Below are 25,309 nucleotides of genomic sequence, written 5' to 3'. Positions count from 1 at the left end.
GTAAACAAATTCTTTCGGAAACTGCAGCAAAACTGATGACGGATTTTAAAAACAGCAATATAAATCAAATTACGGTACATTGGGATGGAAAAATTTTACCGTCAATCACAGGAAACGCAAAAGTGGATAGATTACCAGTTGTGATAACAACAGATGGCATTGAACATCTACTTGGAGTACCTGCCCTGTCAGCTGGTACTGGCAAAGAACAGACTTACGCCATACTCGAACTATTAAAGGAATGGAATCTAACAGAAAAGGTATTTAAAAGTAATTTCTTATAATAGTAAATATTAACAACATTCTTTCCGAACAAGGTAGAAGCTTTATGTTTTGATACTACCGCGACAAATACAGGTAGATTACAAGGTACTTGCATTTTATTAGAACAACACCTCAATAGAGAATTGTTATATCTCCCTTGCCGTCATCACATATATGAGCTCTTGCTAAAAAGTGCTTTCGCGAAATATGATTTAAAATTAAGTGGTCCATCATTAGATATTTTCCAGCGTTTACAAAAAAATTGGCCCAAAATCAATCAGCAAAAATTTGCAAGTGGAATGGTGGATAAAAAATAAATCTTGCGCTAAACAAAGCTGAACAAGACCAATTAGCTCAATTTGCTCATAACTATATCACTAAACAACATCCCAGGGCAGACTACAGGGAGTTATTGGAATTGAGCCTTATATTTCTTGGTCGAAACACAGAGCCTGTAAGGTTTAAATCACCTGGAGCGATGCATCATGCCCGATGGATGGCTAAAGCGATATATACAATAAAGATTTTTCTTTTCCGCCACCAATTCTTAATGTCGTCAGATGAGGCAAACGCTATACAAGATATTAGTGTGTTCATTTTGAAAATTTATTTGAGACCGTGGATTGAAGTGCCAATTGCCGCGAAAGCACCCTTAAATGATTTAAATTTTATTAAAAAATATTATTAAATTCAATGAATTGAATGAAATAATAAGCAATGAAGTAACGCTCAAGTTTTCGAATCACTTGTGGTACCTGACACCTGAAGCAGCAGGTCTTTCATTTTTTGATAATGCTGTAGACCTTGGAGAAAAGAGAAAAATGGTTGAAAATCTCAAAAAAGAACAAAATAATGAGAATAAAAGAATAGTAACAAACATGAATGAATTAAACCAAAACAATATTTCAGATTTTGTTAACAAAAAAACAATGAGCTTTTTCGAAAGATTTAATATTCAAACTAACTTTCTAAAACTTGACCCATCCAAGTGGCACAATGAATCCGAATTTCAAAAAGGAATGAATATTGTGAAAAACTTACATGTTGTTAATGATACCGCAGAGCGTTTTGTAAAACTAATGGAAGAATATAATGCAGCTCTAACAAAAAACGAAGAAGAGAAACAATATATCTTGCAAACAGTAACTGAATATAGGAAAAAATACGCTAGCATTAATAAATCAGACCTTTGCGCTTAAGTTTAAATGATTATAAAGAATATTAATCATTAAAAGTAAGTTAATTTCAATATAATAATATACTAAAGACATCTATGAAACATTTTACTTATATTTTCGTGCCTTGTCTCTTGAAAAGTCCATATAAACCGGTTTTAGCCACTTTAGTGGGCATGTGCCACGCCTTAACCTAGGGCAATCAGTTTAAGATTTTGGAATTTCGTTATTGGCATAAAAAGGAAAAATTTGCGGGGGCGGTAGACCAGTCTAATATACATACATATATGTTAATTGCAATCTATCAAGTGACAATTAGCAAACTTTATAAATACAATAATAATGACTAGATTGAATGTGCTCCATTGAGGATAATCAATATTCATATATAAATGTACTTCAATTACTTTATTTTAATACTTTATATAATTATACTTATGAAAGATCCAAAATGTGAGTTCGTTTTAAGCGACTAACATCCTTACTGTTGTCTCGTAAATTTAGTACCAATAAGTTTTCATGGTGAGGCAGTCTGTCTAGGTATTTTCGACAGGCTTTGCAGATTTCTTCTTCAACAAAAGGTGTATTTAAGTATTTGTGTATTTCGAAGTTGCTATATACCCAGGAGCAAATAAAGAACAAGTTTTTTGTCAGTTTCACTTTCAGGTATTGCAGAGCCACTTAATTATACGGGGGAAATTCTCTTCCCTTAATGTAAACGTTAACTGACCGGATTTCTGTGTTTTTACCTTTATACTCCAATTCATCAACAATTTTTCGAAAATATTAAGGTGTTTTTATACTCTCGCAACACGTTGCTAAAAGAGTATAATAGTTTTGTTCACATAACGGTTGTTCGCAACACCTAAAACTAAATGAGTTAGATATGGGGTTATGTATACCAAAGTGATCAGGGTGGCGAGTACATTTGAAATCCGGATGTCTGTCCGTCCGTCCGTCAGTGCAAGCGAAAACATGAGTAACAAGTAAGGAAGGGCTAAGTTCGGGTGTAACCGAACATTTTATACTCTCGCAATTTATTGATGTAATTTTATAAAGACAACATAATTCGACGCATATATTCGGCATAAAGTTCAATAAAATAACGAAAATCATCATAATTAGTATATGGGGACTGAGGTAATTCCTAAACCGATTTCACTCGTTTTCACCACCAAGATACAATGTATCGAAGACTATACGATCACTTAATTTAATATTACTTATAATTAGGTATATGGGATCTGGGGGAAGTTATGACCCGATTTTTACCAGTTCAGGTACAGAGAGAAACTGTTATAAGAAAAAAATTCAGAGGGAATGAATTACATTAAAATATCTGAGGGATTTACCTATATTTTCGGTGAAAAATTAACCTTAGGGACTGAGTTCTTCATGTTTGATATCAGGGGCCTTGAAAAGTCATGGTCCGATTTTGACAATTTTTCCACAAGTGATGTCACAGCTCAAATACAGTATTTGTGTAAAGTTTTATTCCGCTAGCTTCATTGGTTCCTTATGAATACATTATAAAGTGAACGAATCAGATGGAATTCAAAATTGGGTTATATGGGAAGTAGATGTAGTTGTGAACTGACTTCGCCCATATTCCACCCGTGTCATCAGGGTGTCAAGAAAGTGTTATATACAGAATTTCATTGAAATCGGTCGAATAGTTCTTGAGATATGGTTTTTGACCCATAAGTGGGCGACGCCACGCCCATTTTCCATTTTGTAAAAAAATCTCAGTGCACCTTTCTTCTGCCATTTCTTATGTTAAATTTGGTGTTTCTGACGTTTTTCGTTAGGGAGTTAACCCACTTTTCGTAATTTTCAACCTAACCTTTGTATGGGAGGTGGGCGTGGTTATCCGATTTCTTTCATTTTTGGACTGTATAAGGATATGGCTAAAAGAAACGACTGCAGAAAGTCTGGCTTATATAGCTTTATTGGTTTGCAAGTTATATACAAAAAACCTATTTGGGGGCGGGGTCACGCCCACTTTTCCAAAAAAAATTACATCCAAATGTGCCCCTCCCTAATGGGATCCTAATGTTCCAAATTTCATTTTCATAACTTTATTTATGGCTTAGTTATGACACTGTATAGGTTTTCGGTTTCCTCCATTTTGTGGGCGTGGCAGTGGACCGATTTTGCCCATTTTCGAAATCAACCTCCTCAGGGTGCCAAGGAACATGTGTTCCAAGTTTCATTAAGATATCTTAATTTTTACTCAAGTTATCGCTTGCACTGACAGACGGACAGACATCCGGATTTCAAATCTACTCGTCATCCTGATCATTTATGTATATATAACACCATATCTAACTCTTATATTTCTTGGTGACACAAACAACCGTTATGTGAACAAAACTATGATACTCTGTGCAACAGGTAGCGAGAGTATAAAAATGGAGATATCCTTGGCACCATGAGGTTGCTATTGAAAATGGACGAAATCGGACATCTGACACGCCCGCAAAACGCTGAAAACCGGAAACATAAAAAGTTTACAGAAGAAATGACAGAAGAAAAGCTGCACTGATTTTTTTAAAATGTAAAATGGGAATGGCGTCGGACACTTATGGGTCAAAAGCCATATCTCAGGAACTATTCGACCGATTTTAATGAAATTCGGTATATAATACTTTCTTAACACCCTAATGACTCGGACTGAATATGGGCGAAATCGATTCATAACCACGCCTACTTCAAATATAACTAAATTCTCAATCCATCTGATTCCTTAATTTTATAGTATATACATTAGGTACCAATAAAGTTAGCGGAATAAAACTTTACACAAGTACCGTATTTGAACTGAGACATCACTTGTGGAAAAATTGTCGAAATCGGACAATAACTTTTCAAGATCACTGATATCGAACATGAAGAACTCATTGCCTAAGGGTAATTTTTCACCGAAAATATTACAATTTAAATCAGTGGGATTTTTTTTCTTCTAATAGTGTGTCTCTGTTCTAAAAATGGTTAAAATGGGGGCATTACTTCCCCTTCGTGAGATATATGTGAGATATCTTAGCAAAATTACGTGAGCATACAGTCTTGGATATAGTGTGCCTTGGTGGTGAAAATGTGTGAAATCGGTTCAGGAGTTACCTCAGCCCTGATATACTATGTATGATGATTTTCGTTATTCTATTGGACCTTATGCCGAATATATGGGTCATATTGTGGGTTATCTCTATAAAATTACATCAATAAAGAGCGAGAATAGAAAATGTTCGTTTGTCTTTCCTTACTTGTTGATAGACATCGCTGTGTAAAAGTTGTGGCAATAAATACCGCACCATCAGTAAAACTTCAACCTCTAAACCATTATTGATCGGCAGGTCAGCTGTAAAAAATATAAAGACGCTTCCCTTGGGGAACTCCAGCGACAATCGAATACAACTCAGAGAAAGCACCTTTTTCGAGACATAAACGATACGATGGCTTAAAAAATATTTTATAAGTAGATAGTAAGGCCATTTCATTATTTTAAAAGGAATCCTCAGTGCCAAATGCTTGTTTAACCTCTAAAAAGACCCCTGCCCGGTACCGTTTATATTCGAAAGCACTCGTGATAATTTTAACAATTTGATGGCATTGCTCAGGAGTTCTATGAACCCTTCTAAACAAAAACTGGTGTTCGGGTAATATGTTGTGGTCGTCTAAAACAGATAACATTCTCTTTAAAGGAATATTTTCAAATACTTTAGAGAAAGTCGCCAGTAAACAAATTGGACGGTATGAAGGAGGGACTTGGTTATTGGTTGTTGTCGCTCCGGAATTTCAATAAAACTATATATTTAGACTGACTTCTTATAATTTTTATTTCTTCCTGTGCTGTGTACTGTGTTCTGTGCACGCAGGCACTTTTATGTACATATGTATGCTATATTTACTAAAATATTTAATTACTTACTACATAAAAGTTGAGTTGTTTGCTTGGTCAGCAATTTTTATACTCTCGCAACAAAGTTGCTAAGGAGCGTACATATTACCGTTGTCCGTCCGTGCAACGGATAACTTGAGTAAAAATTGAGATATCTTGACGAAATTGGCACACATGTTCCTTGGTACCGTGAAAGGGATGCTTTCGAAAATGGGCAAAATCGGACCACTACCACGCCCACAAAATGGCGAAAACTGAAAACACATAAAGTGTCATAACTAAGCCATGAATAATGTTATAAAAATAAAATTTGGTACAAAGGATTGTCCTAGTAAGGGCCATATTTGGATGTAATTTTTTCGTGAAAGTGGACGTGGTCCCCCCCGAATAGATTTTTTGTATATATCTCGCAAACCAATAAAGCTATATAAACCAAACTTTCTGCAGTTGGTTCCCTTACGTATACCACCACACACCATGAAAATAGTTGAAATCGGATAATAACCACGCCCACCTCCCATACAAAGGTTAGGTTGAAAGTTACTAAAAGTGCGGTAACTCACTAATGAAAACCGTCAGAAACACTAAATCTTACAGAAGAATTAGCAAAAAGGAGCTGCACTCAGTTCAAGTGGAAAAATGGACGCACTTATGGGCCAAAAACCATAACTCAGGAACTACTGGACAGATTTCCATGAAATTTGAATTCTTGATACCCTGATGACACGTGTGGAAAATGGATGAATATCGGTTTACAACCACGACAACTTGGCATATAACTCAATTTTGAATTCCATCTTATTCCTTCACTTTGTAATATATACATACACTAGCTGACCCGGCGAACTTCGCCCCGCCCAATTTTTATTTGAAATAGTTAAAACGCTTCTTGAACTCTGTTCATTGCTTATTTGTCTGACCATGCATATGTGCATAACTTTATTTATTTCACGGATTGTATGTGATTTTTTCTTAAATTTAGAATATTGGAAGTCATAGATTCGTATAAAATAATATAAACTTCAAACAACGCATTTTCATTTAATGTTTTTAGCAAGTGGCAGCTTTTGTTATGACAGCCTAAATCCATGAACATTTAAAAAGAAATATAGCGCTATCTACTGTTACATAGCGTACTTAGCGCCACCAACTGGTGGATAGCTCTTTGCTAATAATAAACAAATAATTTGCAATAAATAAATAATGCGACTATAAGGAGAGTTATAAACTATCCTATCTTTCAAGTTGGACCAAACTGCACACAGTGTTAAAAATTTCATTAAAATCGATTCAGTAGTTTAGGAGTCCATCGAAAACAAACAATGTGACACGTGATTTTTATATATTAAGATAAGGAATCAATGAAGATAGTGAAATAAAACTTTACACAAATACTGTATATGATCCGTGGCATCACTTGTGAAAAAATTGTCGAAATGGGACTATAACTTTTCAATGCCCCGGATATCGAATATGAAGAATTCAGTGGTTTATGGTAATTTTTCACCGAAAATATCGGTAAATCTCTCAGATATCTTAATTTAATTCAGAGGAAATCTTTTTCTTCGGATAGTTTGTCTCTGTATCAGAAATGGTTAAAATCGGTTCAGGATTTTCAAAAATACGATGATCTTAATAGCTTATTATTATTATTATTAACCCAAACGATTACCCTCCTCCCGCCCAACCGACGCGTGGGGCGCAGTCCGCATACGAGCGGAATTTGCCGAGTCTAGAAAGGCAAGAGATTTTTAAGCGTCCGGTTCTCAAACTGCTCAGCTACAGAAAGAAACATTTCAACAGCTGAGATTTAAAAATATATAAAAACAAAAAGTTAAAAATTTCTGAATATTATTTATTAAGAGAAGACAAAATAATTTTTTTGATGCTAAATATTGAGTCAGATGGATCAAATGTGCTGGAATGCGAATTAAAATCATGACATATTCGGCAGAATGGTTCATTTAACAGAAAATTTGTTCTAGAAGATTTTAGAAATAATGGTCTAAACTGCCTGGATGAACGCAATGGGACATTAAACTTAATATCAGACAAAAGGAATGAACTACAAACTAAACCATTCAGAAGTTTTACTAGAAAAATTATACCTAGCATTTCTCTGCGACTAGTGAGTGTGGGAAGACTTATAAGTTTTAAACGACTAGTATACGGGGGAAGATTCAATCTTGAATCCCAATGTAAGTGGCCTAAAGCAAAAAGTAAAAATTGTTTTTGAACGGACTCAAGCTTATCAGAATGGGATTGATAGCTAGGATTCCATACCACAGAACCATACTCCAATATAGGCCTTACCAATGTTGTAAAAAGAATTTTAGTAATATACGGATCACTAAATTCTTTAGACCAACGTTTAACAAAGCTAAGAGCACCTTTAGCTTTTAAGACAATTGAATTTACATGAGAATTAAAATTTAGTTTAGGGTCCATATTAACTCCTAAATCAACAAAGCTAAAAACTTGCTCTAAACTGAAGTTATTTATTACATAGGGGGAAAGATCAACAGTTCTACGGGAAAAGCACATCGTTTTACATTTTTTAAGATTCATTGGCATATCATTTTTGTGACACCAAGTAACTAAATTATTTAAATCCGATTGCAACTCAGTCCTTTCGTTATGAGAAGTATATGATTTAAAAAGTTTTACATCATCCGCATATAATAAAATTTCTGAAAACTTAATTACTGAAGGTATATCATTGATGAACAACAAGAACAGAATCGGGCCGAGATGACTACCCTGTGGAACCCCTGAAGTGACACTAATTGAATCGGATAATGTATTATTAAATAAAACTTGTTGTTTTCTGTTAGTAAGATATGAGGATACCCATTCAAGAAGTCTTGGTTGAAAACCAAGAAGATTCAGTTTTTGCAAAAGAATTGAGTGGTTTACTCTATCGAATGCTTTACTAAAGTCTGTATATATAACATCAGTATTCTTCTTATCCCTAAAACCCATTGACACATGGTTTACAAATTCAAGCAAGTTAGTTACTGTAGATTTCCCTTTACAAAATCCATGCTGAGAGAATGAAATTAAAGGAGAGATTAAGAAAGTTATTTGGTCAGTGACAATAGCTTCAAAAAGTTTGGGTATAGCTGACATTTTAGCTATCCCCCTATAGTTCTCAACAGATGATCTAACTCCACTTTTATGCAAAGGTAATATAAAAGAGTTTTTCCACATTGACGGAAAAATACCTTGTTTAAGAGATAGGTTAAAAAGCTTAGTTAAGGGCAGATAGATATATTTTGCGCAATTTTTAAGAAAGCTTGAGGGAATCATATCAGGGCCATATTTAAACGAATTTTTTAACGTAACTAAATAATTTAAGACATCTGTTTCAGAAATAATTGGTGTATTAATTACAGTACTCGGACATAACACTTGATGATATGGCACATTCATAGGGTAGTTTGAACAATAATTGGATTTGAAGAATTCTGCAAACATATTAGAAATAATATAATTGTCACATGACATTGTTGATTTATATTTCATCGCGGACGGAAAATTTGAAATCCTGCGTTTGGAGTTAACGAAACCATAAAACAATTTCGGATTACGAATAATATTATTTTTTACTTTGATTATGTAGTTTTTATAACATTTTTTGTTAAGTTCCTCAAACTGACGACGCAATTTAGAATATTTTAAATAGTCAACAAGAGCTCCAGTTCTTTTATAAAGTTTAAAAGCACGAGCTATTTTATTTTTTAATTTACATAGCTCATTCGAATACCACAAATTTGAACTTTTTCTTTTGATAATAAAACATTTCGGAACAAATCTTTCAAAAATATTATAAATTGTTTCATTAAAATGTGATACATTTAATTCAATATTACCACTATAATCAGGCCAAGTCAATTTAGAAAGTTCACAATTAATCTTTTTGAAGTTAGCTTTCGCAAAGTTGAACCGAGAACAAAGGTCCTGTTTGTTGTATACAAGTAATTCGTCTATGATTTCGATATTAATTTCCAAGGCAGGGTGATAAGAGTCCTCTGGCAAAACTAAAGGATCAGATCGGACCACAGAAACTGTTGAAGAATCATCAACATAGACCAAATCTAAGAATTTACCAAACTTGTTCGGAATTAAGTTAATTTGGTTAAATTCAATAAAGTCCGCATGAGGAACTTCTACTTCTTCAGATGGAATTGAAGAATGCACAGCAAATAGTAACACAATAATTATAAATCTTAAATCTTAGATATAATGTATGTTGGTGATGAAAATGAGTGAAATCTGCTCAGAAATTACCTCAGCCTATATACGAGTGCTACTATATATATTTCTGGCCTAATAATGAAAATATGAATATTTATCAACGAAAATGGTTTTATTGTTTTTCAAAATATTCTCCATCAAGATTTATACACTTTTGCGTGCGCTCAAACCAATTTTCGAAGCACTTTTTTTGATCCTTTTTTTGAGCGATTGTCAAATTGTGCGGGATCCAACGAGAACAAACCTTTTTTACGACCAGGTGTTCATGCAATATCGAATGTATGCTGGTGGGAGAAATGCATAGGCATGCCTCTATCTGAAGGTATGTTACATGACGGTCTTGCATTATCAGTTCACGTACGGCATCGATGTTTTCTGGTCCAACGGCTGTTTTTGGACCACCTTCACGGAATTCGTCTTTGAGCGAGCGTCGGCCACGATTGAATTCGTTGTACCAGTTTTTCACAGTGCTATAGGATGGTGCTTCATAGCCATACAAAGATTTTAGTTCATCGATGCACTTTTGTCGCGATAATCCACGTCGAAAGTTGTGAAAAATTATCACACGAAAATGTTCACGAGTTAATTCCATTTTTTGCCGAGATGAATTTTTTAATTCCCTGTAAATAAAACAATTCACGATTAAATGACAAAACGTTCTGAGTGATGTTATGCTAAAAAATGTCAAACTTTCCAATGGAAATGTCAGATTGCACCTGGCAACACTTAGTGTTGCCTATGCCAGAAATATATATAGTACTATATATTACGAGGAATTTTCCTTTTTCTAGTGGACTTTATGCCGAATATATGGGTCAAATTGTGTATTATCTTAAAAAATATCATATTGATCTAAAACTACATGACTAGTTTGTGAAGAGCCAGGTTTTGCTACCACGTGGATAGAAAGTGAATTCAATAAAGGAGCCGTTATGCAAGATTTGAAAAGTGCAATTCAAATACATACAAGTACTGGTATGTTTGATCCTACAGACAGACATACTTTAATACTTGCGCAAAATATTTAATTTTATTTTATTTGTTAACTACACACACATTTATGTTGAAAATTACCACACGGACCACACACCAAAAATATTGGTCAAACTGTAGGTTAACTTACTTTTGCTGATAAGAAAAAAATCGATTTGGTACTTCCCCAGTGGTACTTCCACAATGCTAACGAAATTGAATGAACGTATTTCCATAGATATATATGCTATTTTATTTTCTCGATTTTGATCCTCACATACTGCGTGAGTATAAAATGTTCGGTTACACCCGAATGTAGCTCTTTCTTACTGGTTATAATTTTTTGTTTCGTTTCTTTTTTTCCAGCAAACGGTGATAAAGGCTTTTTTTGCGGCGCTTCTCTCATTAATGATCGCTATGTTGTAACGGGAGCACATTGTGTTAGCAAAGAAATGCTCGGAGGAAGTTTTCGACTAACTGGAGTCCGTTTGGGTGAATGGAATATAGAGACACTACAAGATTGCCAATTTGATAGAAAGGGCAATAAACTTTGTTCGGATCCACCTATCGATTTAAATATTGAGGAAGAAATTTGTCATCCACTATACAATTATACCACCCAAACACATGATATAGCTTTACTGCGTCTTCAAGAGAAAGTCAATTACAATGATTTCACTAGTCCTATATGCTTGCCGGTCAGCACCAGCTCTTCCAAAAGTAATTACGAGGGTGTAACTATGGGCATTGCAGGTTGGGGAGCAATCGAAACGGCCCCTAGAACCCAAAAGAAATTAAAAGCATTGATACAAGGAGAAAACTTTGAAAGATGTAAAGCTATATACAATAACGAGATAGAAATAGATAATACTAAAATATGTGCGGTCAGTGAAAAGAAAGGTGTCGACACGTGTAATAGTGACTCTGGTGGACCACTAATGATTGTCCAAACATATAACGGAAGGCAATCATTCTTTCTGGTTGGTATAGTTTCATATAGTTCAAACCCGTGTGTAGGAGAAGCATTACCCAGCGTTTTCACTCGTGTAGATGTTTTCAGTAGCTGGATACAAAGTACAGTTAGAAAATAAAATGTTTAATTGTAATATGCACTTGTAATATCAAAATTCAGTTCATTACATTTCATATATAAGTTTTTTCCGATCCTTAGAGATATTGTGTTGAAATATCTAAAAATTTGGTTAACGAAATAAATCTAAAACAAGTAAGGAAAGCCTAAGTTCGGGTGCAACCGAACATTTTATACTCTCGCAATTTATTGATGTAATTTTATAAAGATAACAAAATCGACCAATATATTCGGCATAAAATAGAATAACGAAAATCTGGTGACTGAACCGATTTCACTCGTTTTCACCAGCGTTTGAAAAACTACGCAACTCTCGTAGCATTTCATTTTACTCTTGCTACCGCTCTCACTTTGTCGAGCCTTATCATAACAATGTAAAAGTATGTGCTCTACTCTGCTCCGAGTTTTGTTAGGTAAAAAACTATAGCTGGAGCGGGAGCAAAAAATAAATTCTGCGCTATGCTCCGGCGTAGCGGTAGCAAAAAATTGAGAGCGGTAGCACAGCAGAGCTAATGAAAATTTTCATGTGCTACAGCTCTCGCATGTGTTTGTTGTTTTTTTTCTTTAGAAATCTTTTCGAAGCATTGCACAGAGCTGTGCAATATACATTGAAGTACAGTAGTTTTCCGAAATAACAAATATTCGTTTTAACGAAGACCGCTTATAACGAACAAGCAAATTTGTTACATTGAGTACCTTAAATAACGAACATCGGAGATTTGTAAGTACTCGGTATAACGAACAACATGAAGAAGACATATGAGTTTGTTTTTTTTTTCTTTTTCTTCAGAAATCTTTTCGAAGCATTGCACAGAGCTGTGCAATATACATACATTGAAGTACAGTCGTTTTCCGAAATAAGAAAAGATAAGTTTCTCAGATATTTTAAAGAAATTCAGAGGGAATATTTTGCATCTAATATGTCTTCGTGCCAAAAATGAGTGAAATCGGATCATAACTTCCCCTAGCTTTCATATACCTAACATTAGGGTTTTCAAACTTTCAATCCTGACCAATCAATTTTAACATGTCAAAGATTATTACTGGTAATTTGGCATTTAACTAAAAAAATCTTATAAGTATTGCCCAAAACACTTTATTTGGATTAAATTGATGAAATTTAACCTTTCTCAAGTTTATTTACCGCTATCTATACAAATTATTCACACACTGAAACAATACGCGCAATATCATCATATCATAAATATCATAATATCATACCATTATTATTTTGTAGCTTATAGTATATAGGAGGATGGACTCATGTGTAGAAGCTCACGTAAGTGAGGAAAGTTTTTGATTGTCATTCACTTGGGAGTCGCCAGAAACGATTCTTCTCCACATGATTCAAGCAGCTCACGACTTTACGACGACCGGTTTTAGACCAAGTCTGCTCTGGATAGCTAACAAACATCCGTTTGAAGGCGAGCTCAAGTAAGAAGGCGAACCCGCTTCTGCGGTTGTGCGTTGTGTACCCACCACATAAAAACGAAGTACCAATGACAAATCGAAGAAAGCCTCGGATGTTTCACCCCCCTTTTGATGACGACCCCTGCAAACGTTTTAAGGATAATGATTTAAGGGCATGCACCTGGAATGTCCGGACCCTTAATTAGGAAGGTGCCTCTGCCCAACTGGTTGATGTCCTCATACGATTAAAGGCTGATATCACCGCCATCCAAGAAGTGCGATAACGAGACAAGGACGAAAGAAGGTGGGTCCTTGTGACATCTACTACAGCGGCTATATAAAGGATCGCAAATTTGGTGTTGGATTTGTGGTGGGAGAGAGACTCCGTCGTCGAGTCCTTGCATTCACCCCGGTGGATGAACGTCTAGCCACAATCCGCATAAAAGCGAGGTTCTTCAACATATCGCTTATTTGCGCCCACGCTCCAATGGAAGAGAAGGACGATGTGACCAAAAATACTTTCAATGAGCGCCTAGAACGCACCTACGAGCGCTGCCCCGCCACGATGTCAAAATCGTGCTTGGCGATTTCAACGCTACGGTGGGTAAGTAAGGTGTCTTTGGCACAACAGTCCGAAATTTCAGCCTCCATGACGAAACATCGCAAATGGCCTGAGGCAGATTCCAGCATAAGAAAATACATCAAGATACTCCTGATCGAAACACGCATAACCAAATCGATCACGTTGTGATAGACGGAAGACATGTCTCCTGTGTTTTAGACGTGTGTACGCTCCGAGTGGCTGGTTACAGCGAAGATACGCACCCGCCTCTGTACAGCAAAGAACGCCCGTCAACAAACACAAGGAATGTTCGACTACAAAAAGCTGCAATCGCAACAGACAACCATGAAATACTCTACTCGACTTGTACTCCTGCTCTCTGAGAGCGCTCATCAGCACCTTGGTGGAACGGCATCTCAAACTTACTGCGTACCGCTGCAGCCGAAACAATTGGATTTCGCCAACAACAAAAAACAAGCTGGTACGATGAGGTTTGCCGTCTCGCAGCGGAGGGAAAACAGATTGCCTACCTCGCAAGGTTGCAAACGATTACAACACGTGCGGGATGGGATATATACTGAGAGCTGAAGAGGGAAGCGAGGCGCATCTGTAGACAAAAATAGAAAGAGGCCGTAATGAGTGAGTACGAAGAGCTTGAGAAGCTGGGAGACAGAGGTAATGCTGAAAATTTTATGAAAAAGTGAAGCGACTTAACGAAGGTTTAAAGACCGGAGCATCCTCATGTAGAGACCAAGGTTGTAATCTGAAAACCGATGTCCAGGGCATACTGAGATTATGGAGGGAACAATTCTCCGACCTGCTGAATGGCAGTGAAAGTACAACACCAGGAGATGGCGAACCCGATTCCCCAATCGATGACAATGGAACAGATGTTCCATTACCATGAAGAAATTCGAATAGCAATTACCCGCCTGAAGAACAAAAAAGTGGCGGGGCCGATAGATTACCGGCCGTGCTATTCAAATACGGCGGCGAAGATCTGATAAGGTGCATGCACCAGCTTCTTTGCAAAATATGGTAGAAAGCGTGACTGACGATTGGAATCTCAGTGTACTCTGCCCAATCCATAAAAAAGGAGATCCCACAATCTGTGCCAATTACCGTGGGATAAGCCTCCTAAATATCGCATATAATGTTTTATCGAGCGTACTGTGTGAAAGATTAAAGCATACCATCAACAAACTTATTGGACCTTATCAGGGTGGCTTTAGACCTGGAAACTCCAGAACTGACCAGATATTCACTAAGCGGATCGACACACACCACCTTTTTGTCGATTTTCAAGCTGCTTTCGACAGCACGAAAAGAAGCTGCCTTTATGGCGCGATGTCTGAATTTGGTATCCCCGCAAAACTAATACGGTTGTGCAAGTTGACGCTGAGCAATCCCAAAAGCTCCGTCATGATAGGGAAGGACCTCTCCGAGCCGTTCGATACCAAACGAGGTTTCAGTCAAGGTGACTCACTATCGGGTGACTTCTTTAACTTGATACTGGAAAAAATTATACGAGCTGCAGAGCTAAATAGAGAAGGTACAATATTCTATAAGCGTGTACAGCTGTTGGCGTACGCCGATGATATTGATATCATCATAATGAGCTGTACGAGTTATACGACGACATTGACATAGTTCAGCGAATAAAAAGACAGCGGCTACGATGCTAGGTCATGTTGTCCGAATGGACGAAAACACTCCAGCTCTGAAAGTGTTCGATGCAGTACGCCGAAGAAAGCCGAGGAAGGGGAAGGCCTCCACTCCGTTGGAGGGACCAGGTGGAGAGCGACCTGGTTCCACTTGGGATCTCCAACTGGCGCCGAACTGCGAAGGAAAGAGAGGAGTGGCGCGCTCTCATCGATTCGGCTATAACCGGCTAAACGGTTGAACGCCAATCACATACATTATAGTATCTACCAATAGTATGTGCAAAAAAAACTTTATTCGAAGAAAATCAATAAAACTGTGTAGAAATACATATTTTCCAGCCTTTTGAAAAATTTTATGTTTTTATGAAAATTTCTATAAAAGAAGTTCCACATGCAGAAATCCACGCAAGTGAGGAAAGTTTCTGGCTTTCATTCAATTGGGAGTGGCCAGGAACGATTATTTTGCATATGGCTCAAGCAGATCACGACTTCCGGTCTTAGATTAAGTATCCTCTGGATAGCAAACAGACATCCGTTTGAAGGGGAGCTAAAATGAGAAGCCGAACCCAGCTTCTGCGTTTGTGGGTAGGGTTTTTGGCCTATCACATAAATAAAGCCTGTATCAATGGATACAATTAAGGATAACGATTTGAGGGCATGCACCTGGAATGTCCGGACCCTTAATTGGGAAGCCCAGCTGGTTGATGTCCTCATACAACTGAAGGCTGACATCACCGCCATCCAAGAGGTGCGATGGACGGGACAAGGACGGAAGAAGGTAGGTCCTTGTGACATCTACTACAGCGGTCATATAAAGGAGCTCAAATTTGGTGTTGGATTTGAGGTGGGAGAGAGACTCCGTCGTCGAGTCCTGGTATTCACCGCGGTGTATGAACTTCTAGCCACAATCCGCAAAAAACGGAAGAGAAGGACGATGTGACCAAAGACACTTTCTATGAGCGCCTAGAACGCACCTACGAGCGCTGCCCCCGCCACGATGTCAAAATCGTGCTTGGCGATTTCAACGCCAGGGTGGGTAAAGAAGGTGTCTTTTGCACAGCATTCGGAAAATTCAGCACAAGAAAATTCATCAAGCAACGTGGCTGTCCCCTGATCTAAACACGCGCAATCAAATCGATTACGTTGTGATAGACGGAAGACATGTCTCCTGTGTTTTAGTCGTGCGTACCCTCCGATGACCAAACATTGCCTCGGATCATTATCTAGTAGCAGCAAAGATACGCACTCGCCTCTGTGCAGCAAAGAACGCCCGTCAACAAACACGAGGAAGGTTCGACGTCGCTGCAATCACAACCGACAACCGAACGATTTTCTACTCGACTTGCACTCCTGCTCTCTGAGAGCACTCATTAGCATCTCGATATAAGGGAGTTGTGAAACGGCATCTCAAACTCATTGCATACCGCTGCAGTCGTTCCAATTGGTCTCCGACAACGCCAAAAAACCAGTTGGTACGATGAGAGTTGTCGTTCGGCAGTGGACCACAACGTTGCGATCGCCCACAACACGCTCGGGGTGGGATAGATATCGAGAACTGAAGAGGGAAGCGAGACGCATTTGCAGACGAAAAAAGAAAGAGGCCTAGATGCGTGAGTATGAAAAGCTTGAAAAGCTTACCGACATCGGTAACGCTCGAAAATTTTATGAAAAGACGAGGCGATTTACAGAAGGTTTCAAGACCGGAGCATTATAATGTAGGGACCGAGGAGGTAATCTGGTAACGGATGTCCAGAGCAAACCTGGATTATGGAGCGAACATTTCTCCGACCTGCTGAATGGCAGTGAAAGTACAACACCAGGAGATGGCGAACCCGATTCCCCAATCGATAACGATGGAATAGATGTTCCATTACCCGACCATGAAGAAATTCGAATAGCAATTACCCGCTTGAAGAAGAACAAAGCGGCGGGGGCCTATGGATTACCGGCCGAGCTATTCAAATACGGCGGCGATTTTATCGATTTTAAGGCTGCCTTCGACAGCACGAAAAGGAGTTGCCTCTATGCCGCGATGTCTGAATTTGGTATCCCCTCAAAACTAATACGGTTATGTAAACTGACGTTGAGTAACACCAAAAGCTCCGTCAGGATCGGGAAGGACCTCTCCGGGCCGATCGATACCAAACGAGGTTTCAGACAAAGTGACTCACTATCGTGCGACTTCTTCAATCTATTGCTGGAAAAAATAATACGAGCTGCAGAGCTAAATAGAGAAGGTACAATCTTCTACTAGAGTGTACAGCTCCTGGCGTACGCCGATGATATTGATATCATCGGAAACTACAACCGAGGCGTTTGTTCTGCTTTTTCCCTCATTGATAAGGAAGCGAAGCGTATGGGTCTGGTGGTGAATGAGAACAAGACGAAATATCTCCTGTCAGCGCACTCGCGTCTTGGTTCCCACGTCACTGTTGACAGTCATAACTTTGAAGTTGTAGATAATTTCGTTTATCTGGGAACCAGCATTAACAACACCAACAATGTCAGCCTCAAAATCCAACGCAGAATCACTCTTGCCAACAGGTGCTACTTTGGACTGAGTAGGCAATTGAAAAGAAAAGTCCTCTCTCGACGAACCAAAATCAAACTCTATAAGTCGCTCATTATTCCCGTCCTGATATATGGCGCTGAAGCGTGGACGATGACAGCATCCGATGAGACGACTCTTGGGGTTTTCGAGAGAAAGGTTTTGCGCAAGATTTAAGGTCCTCTAAACATTGGCAACGGCGAATACCGCAGACGATGGAACGATGAGCTGTAAGATTTATACGACGACATTGGCATAGTTCAGCGAATAAAAAGACAGCGGCTACGCTGGCTAGGTCATGTTGTACGGATGGAAGAAAACACTCCAGCTCTGAAAGTGTTCGATGTAGTACTCGCTGGAGGAAGCCGCGGAAGAGGACGACGTTCACTCCGATGGAAGTATCAAGTGGAAAGTGACCTGGCTTCACTTGATGTTTCCAGTTGACGCCAAAAAGGAGAAACGAGTAGCGCGCTCTGGTGGATTCGGCTATAATCGCTTAAAGTGGTCCCTTTGCAAATATATATATATATATATATATATAAGAATGATATATGAAATGAGATATGAAATAAGCTAAATGCGTTTTATTTGTCTATGATTTAGCTATTAGCTTGTGGTGGTCAAATAAAACACGCCTATTATTAGATCGAGAATGGTCGAAATAAATATGGATACAGTTTTTATTTCCCATTTTGAACATCGAATAGAATTTAAAGTTTTGGGTTCTTTACATTTTTAACTGTCAAAATAGGGTTTCCCGCTATTGCCAACTACTTAAAAAAAAAAAACATATCTATTTTGAATAAAAAAAAAACGATGAACTGGCAATGCCTCTAGTTCAATACAAAAGCTATGATAGCTTATGACAAGCCAACATATGCTGTCATCGATTGGATAAGTTTTATAGAGAAGCCAAAAGAACGCACTATCCTGTAATTCAAACAGATAGGCAGCACTTATGGTGCAGGCCTGTGCTAAAATGTCCTCTTAATCATGCGAAATAGTGCTAAACCATTTGCTTGGGTAGTTTTTTACTAAAATCGCAGAAAAATATTTTTTTATCCCTTTGTTTCGAGCTGCGTCTATGCCTAACCTTTTATTTAATAAATTAAAATGTATTTAAAAGTAAAAACAATAAAAATAATATTAGTCTTGTCATTTTTGTCAAAAATGTGTCCTCTTGTTTTTACCATTGTGAATAGTCTACATATGTAAAACTAATTTGGAAGCACTCAGCAAGCGGCGATAGCATACAAAATAAGCAATAGCTTAATTTGCTGTTCAAATAAAACGCGTCTAATATTACATGAATATAAGTAACATTACAAAGTAGTACTTGAAGTAAATTATTTTAAATTTTCACGTAACTGAAACGGGAATTTCCTTCTTCTCTCCAACGGCCTTTTATTTCTTGGTTGCCTACTGATTGGAAAGCATGTTCAAGGGTGAAGTAATTCCAACTATTGTAGATAAACCAATTTTATCTACATTCTTTGGGAAATCATTTATTGTTTAATGCAGTAATCTCCATCGATTGCCCAAAATTCCGAATGCGTTTTATATGCACTCGCACTTTAGATAACACTAATTTAAATTTGTCTTCATATTCTGCTAACTAGCGGGGGGATATCGCCGACGTAATAATACGGAAAGCTGGTAGATGTGCCCGGTAAGTTTGCATCGGAAGGAACTTCTAGACTGTCATTCAATAATTTGCTTCCAAAGGCACTACGAGCTAATATTCCACCGTCACTTTGACTTCCTAGATCAACGTCGTCTACATAGTGAGTACGGAATTAATGGAAATCTAACGGGACTTTTTAAAAATAGAATCGAAGACGTGAGTACATGTTCACTTTCATGGCGCAACGAATAATTCTCAACTAATAGTAGACATATACGACAACAGATCGAATACACATGTGTATCGTGTATGGCCACTTTAAAGGGAAAATTCGCAGGGGTCTATCGAATATTTATGTTCCTGAATTTGAATAAATGTATATATTATATGTTAAAATAATAATAAAAGCTGATCTGTGTTGTATTCTTTTTAAATAAATGCTTTTCTTTACCTTGTTTTTTTGATATTTTGTATACGTCTTTATTGTGTTTAGTTAAACTTTTAGTTGTTCTCCTCCTTTGATTTTCTTATCCAATTTATTTGTGGTTGTCTTAAGGGCCTTGGAGACGATCAAATAAATTTATCAAATTCTAAAGAGCACTTTCACACGGGTCAACTCCTGTTGCAAATTCTCCGGCGATTCTCTTTTGCTGCCGCCCATTGCATTAACACGAGGAATTTGTGTTCGACAATTCTGTTCGTGTTTTTCTCCTATTCTCTTTCATATCATTTTCTCAATTTCTTGTAAGCATCGTTTCCACAAACAAAATATATTTCATTAACTAATTTTTATCGTTATTCTCTATTTATTATGCATATTTCTATGGATGGATAGGTGGGGTCATGTGTAGAAGTTCACGTAATTGAGGAAAGTTCCTGTCTGTCATTCACTTGGGACATCCGTTTGGAGGCGAGCTACAGTGAGAAGGCGAACCCACCCACCACAAAAAAAAAACACCAATGAAAAGGAAGCAACAGCCTCGGATCAGAGACCACAATTTTGATGACGACCACTGCAAGTGTACAAAGGACTACGAATTAAGGGCATGCACCTGGAATGTCCAGACCCTTAATTGAGAATGTGCCTCTGCCCAGCTGGTTGATGTACTCGTAAGAGTAGGCCATCTAAGAAATGCGATGGAAGGGACAAGGACAGAAGAAGGTGGGTCCTTGTGACATCTACTACAGCGGCCAAATAAAGGAACGCAAATTTGGTGTTGGATTTGTGGCCAGCCGCCATGACGAAATATCGCCAAACGGCCTAAGGCTGATCGACTTCGCTGGGCCCGAAATATGGTCGTCTGTAGTACTAGATTCCAGCATAAGAAAATATATCAAGCTACTCGGTTGTCATGAGTATACTAAATATTTGTATATGGAATGCTAACGGTGTAAACCAACACACACTGGAGTTAATACGATTTCTGAGCGAAAAAAGCATAGATGTTATGCTGCTGTCAGAAAATCATTTAACAAATAAAAACAATTTCTTTATACCGGGATATCGACTTCATGTTACAAATCATTCAGAAGGAAAGGCGCACGGTGGTACAGCAGTATTGGTTAGAAATCGACAAAACCACCATGCTTTAGAACCGCATGCTAAAGCGCAGTTACAAGCTACAACAATATCATTAAAAATCGAGGTTCTGACCTCAATCTGACAGATATATACTGTCCACCTCGTTTTAAAATTACAGACTGTGAATTTAAATACTTTTTTGGAACGCTAGGTCCAAGATTTCTAGCAGGTGGAGATTACAATGCAAAACACATGTACTGGGGCTCACGTCTTATTAATCCGAAAGGACGACAGCTGTACTACACTATTCTAGATAAACACAATAACCTTGATATAATATCTCCTGGTAAGCCGACATACTGGCCCAGTGATAGAAACAAAATACCTGACTTAATAGATTTTGCTGTAGTCAAAAACATAGATAGATCGCTTATAACAGTAGATACATGTATTGACTTATGTTCTGATCATTCTCCTGTACTTATAAAATTATGCGAACAGCCCATGATAGTTGAGCCAAAAGTATCTCTAACATCTTTTAAAACAAACTGGTTGAAATATAGAAAATATATCAGTAGCCACATCAATATCGATTTAAAAATAAATACAGGAACAGATATTGATGAAAGAATAATGGAATTCAATGATGTAATAACTAATGCAGCTGTCTTGGCAACACCTAAAAGAAACAATAAGGTTTTTAGAAACATCACTAATAATGAAATAGAAAAGTTTGTAAGTGAGAAAAGGCAAGCGAGACGTGAATGGGGACAACTTAAAAAGCACTTAAACGCGATGAAGAATACAATACTGAAAATTATATAAAACACCTGTGTCCAACTTCTACCAAGAAAAACTCCCTTTGGAAAGCCCAAAAATCTTTTAGGCCACCAGTAGATTCCAACGTGCCTATAAGACAGTCGAATGGTAATTGGGCGCGTAGTAATGAGGAAAAGGCAAATTGCTTTGCAAATCACCTAGAAAAGGTATTTCAACCCAATGGCCCAAAAAATAACTTTAAGTTGCCAACTTTGCCCAATATCGCAAACGAGTCCAGAGTGTCTATTAGGACGTCTACTTATGAAATTACCAAAATCCTAAAAGAGCTAAATCCAAAAAAGTCTTCAGGACATGATAATATTACTCCAAAAATGTTTATTGAGTTGCCAAATATTGCTATATCAGTGCTTTCTTTGCTCTTTAATGCAATTCTTGGTTTCGGGTAATATCCAATTTCGTGGAAAAAGTCGCAGATCATCATGATAGATAAACCGGGAAAAGACTTAACACAACCTTCCTACAGACCAATAAGTCTCTTACCCTGTCTTTCCAAAATATTCGAAAAAGTTTTACTATCAAAAATGTCTCCTTTCCTCCACGAAAATAATATAATACCAACCCACCATTTGGGTTTCGTGCTAAACATGGCACAGTAGAGCAAGTAAATAGAATTACAAACGAAATCAGGAAAGCATTCGAGCACAGAGAGTACTGTTCAGCTATTTTTCTCGATGTAGCTCAGGCATTCGATAAGGTCTGGCATGAAGGACTTTTATGGAAAATCAAAAACGTTTTACCTTACGAATTGCATAAAACATTCGAATCATATTTATGAAAGAGGAAATTTACAGTTAAAGTAGCAGATTTCATATCAGAAAAACGAGCAATTAGGGCTGGTGTACCACAGGGCAGTGTATTAGGCCCTACTCTGTACATAATATATACCAAGCGAATGAAGTAACTTATCTTCGGACTCACCTGTATTGAAGGCTCACGTGGCGGAAACATATAGCAAGTAAAGTAACTTGCATGAAATTAAGAGCAGCAAATTTAAATTGGCTTCTAAACAAAAATTCTAAACTTAGCCTAGACAACAAAGTCCTGTTATACAATGCAACTGTGGGGTACGATCTGTGCAACCAACATTGATATAATTCAGAGATTCCAATATAAAATGCTTAGAACAATAACGGGTTCACCATGGTACATGCGTAACGAAAATATCCATAAAGATCTTGATATTCCTATGGTAAAGTAGGAGATAGAGGACAGCAGAAAGAAATATATTTCTAAATTCGTGAACATCCAAACCCATTGGATGCCTTGGTACATTCCTGCAATCAAACACGTTTAAAAAGAAGAGATCTACCTGCCTACTAAAGAGCAACGTTCTACCAAAAAGCTCAACCACATTCTTGAGCTTACTTAGTTGTAAATAGATTTAAGATTTTAATACTTATTGTTAGGCTTTAACCAAAGCAGATTCAGTAAATAAAGAAATATTGAAGGAAAAAAAACTTGGTTGTCCCCCGATCGAACCACACGCAACCAGATCGGTCATGTTGTGATAGATGGACGACATGTCTCTAGTGTTTTTGATGTGCGTACGCTCCGTGGTCCCAACATCGACTCGGACCACCATCTTGTAGCTGCTAAAATACCCACTCGCATCTGTGCTGCAAAGCGCGCCTGTTCACAAACACAAGGAAGGTTCGACATCGAGAAGCTGCAATCACAACCGACAGCCGCACCGTTTTCTACTCGACTTGCACTCCTGCAACTCGGTATAAGGGAATTGTGGGTGTACTGCTGCAACCGAAACCATTGGCTTTCGCAAAAGTAAAAAAAATAGCTGGTATGATGAGTACTGTCGTCTCGCAGTGGAGAGAAAACAGATTGTCTACCTCGCAATATGGCGATCGCCGGCAACACGAGCGGGATGGGAAAGATACTGAGAGCTGAAGAGGGAAGCGAGACGCATTTGTAGACCAAAAAACCAACCAAAAAATTCTACGAAAAGATCCGGCGACTAACAGAAGGTTTCAGGACCGGAGCACACTCTTGTAGGACTCCCATAAGTGATCTAGTGGTTGATGACCAGAGTACACTGAGTTTGTGGAGGGAACATTTCTCCGACCTGCTGAATGGCAGTGAAAGTACAACACCAGGAGATGGTGAACCCGATTTCCCAATCAATGAGGATGGAACAGATGTTTCAATACCCGACCATGAAGAAATTCGAGTAGCAATTACCCGCTTGAAGACCAACAAGGCGGCGCAGACGATGGATTGCCGGCTGAGCTATTCTAATACGGCCGCCGAAGAACTGATAAGGTGCATGCATCAGCTTCTTTGCGAAATATGGCCGGAAGAAAGCATGCCCGACGATTGAAATCTAAGTGTACTCTGCCCAATCCATAAAAAGGGAGACCCCACAATCTGCGCCAACTACCGTGGGATAAGCCTCCTTAATATCACCAATAAGGTTCTGTGTGAAAGACTAAAGCCCACCGCCAATATACTGATTGGACCTTATCAGCGTAGCTTTAGACCTGGAAAATCAACAACCGACCAAATATTCACCATGCGCCAAATCTTGGAGAAGACAGCATGCTTTCGACAGCACGAAAAGGAGTTTGGTATCCCCGCAAAACTAATACGGCTGTGTAAGCTGACGTTGAGGAACACCAAAAGACCTCTCCGAGCCATTCGATACCAAACGAGATTTCAGACAAGGGGACTCGCTATCGTTTGACTTCTTTAACCTGATGCTGGAAAATAGTACGAGCCTCAGAGCTAAACAGTGAAGGTACAATCTTCTATAAGAGTGTACAACTACTGACGTACGGCGATGATATTGATATCATTGGAAACAACACCCGCACTGTTAGTTCTGCTTTTTCCCGCCTGGATAAGGAATCGAAGCGAATGGGTCTAGTGGTGAACGAGGACAAGACGAAATATCTCCTGTCATCAAACAAACAGTCAGCGCATTCGCGTCTTGGCTCCCACGTCACTGTTGACAGTCATAACATTGAAGTTGTAGATAATTTCATTTATCTGGGAACCAACATTAACAGCAATAACAATGTCAGCCTGGAAATCCAACGCAGAATCACTCTTGCCAACAGGTGCTACTTTGGACTGAGTAGGCAATTCAAAAGTAAAGTCCTCTCTCGACGAACAAAAAACAAACTCTACAAGTCCCTCATCATTCCCATCTTACTTAATGGTGCAGAAGCGTGGACGATGTCAACATATGATGAGGCGACACTGGGAGTTTTCGAGAGAAGGGGTTTGCGGAAGATTTATGGTCCCTTAAACATTGGCAACGGCGAATACCGCAGGCGATGAAACGATGAGCTGTACGATTTATACGACGACATTGACATAGTTCAGCGAATAAAAAGACAGCGGCTACGCTGGCTAGGTTCGTTGTTGTTCGAATAGACACTCCAGCTCTGAAAGTGTTCGTTGTAGTACCCGCCGGAGGAAGCCGCGGAAGAGGGAGACCTCCACTCCGATGGAAGGACCAGGTGGAGA

The 25,309-nt window shown here is 38.2% G+C and overlaps 1 protein-coding gene across 3 annotated transcripts in view; it reads left to right on the top strand.

Moving 5' to 3' along the window:
• The window catches only part of LOC105219978 (serine protease easter-like), a 40,147-nt gene extending 24,068 nt beyond the window's left edge, over positions 1-16,079 (top strand). For all 3 annotated transcript variants that reach the window (XM_054227157.1, XM_054227155.1, XM_054227156.1), the window contains one exon: positions 10,933-16,079. In XM_054227157.1, coding sequence (XP_054083132.1) covers positions 10,933-11,657 — 725 coding nt within the window. In that variant the 3' untranslated portion in view covers positions 11,658-16,079. The remainder of the gene's footprint in view (positions 1-10,932) is intronic.
• Positions 16,080-25,309: the final 9,230 nt, after the last annotated feature.

The sequence above is a fragment of the Zeugodacus cucurbitae genome, chromosome 3 (genome assembly GCF_028554725.1).
Source record: "Zeugodacus cucurbitae isolate PBARC_wt_2022May chromosome 3, idZeuCucr1.2, whole genome shotgun sequence".
In the NCBI taxonomy this organism is placed as follows: Eukaryota; Metazoa; Arthropoda; class Insecta; order Diptera; family Tephritidae; genus Zeugodacus; species Zeugodacus cucurbitae.
The sequence above is the reverse complement of the archived record's forward strand: the minus strand, read 5'-3'. Positions and strand labels throughout refer to the sequence as shown.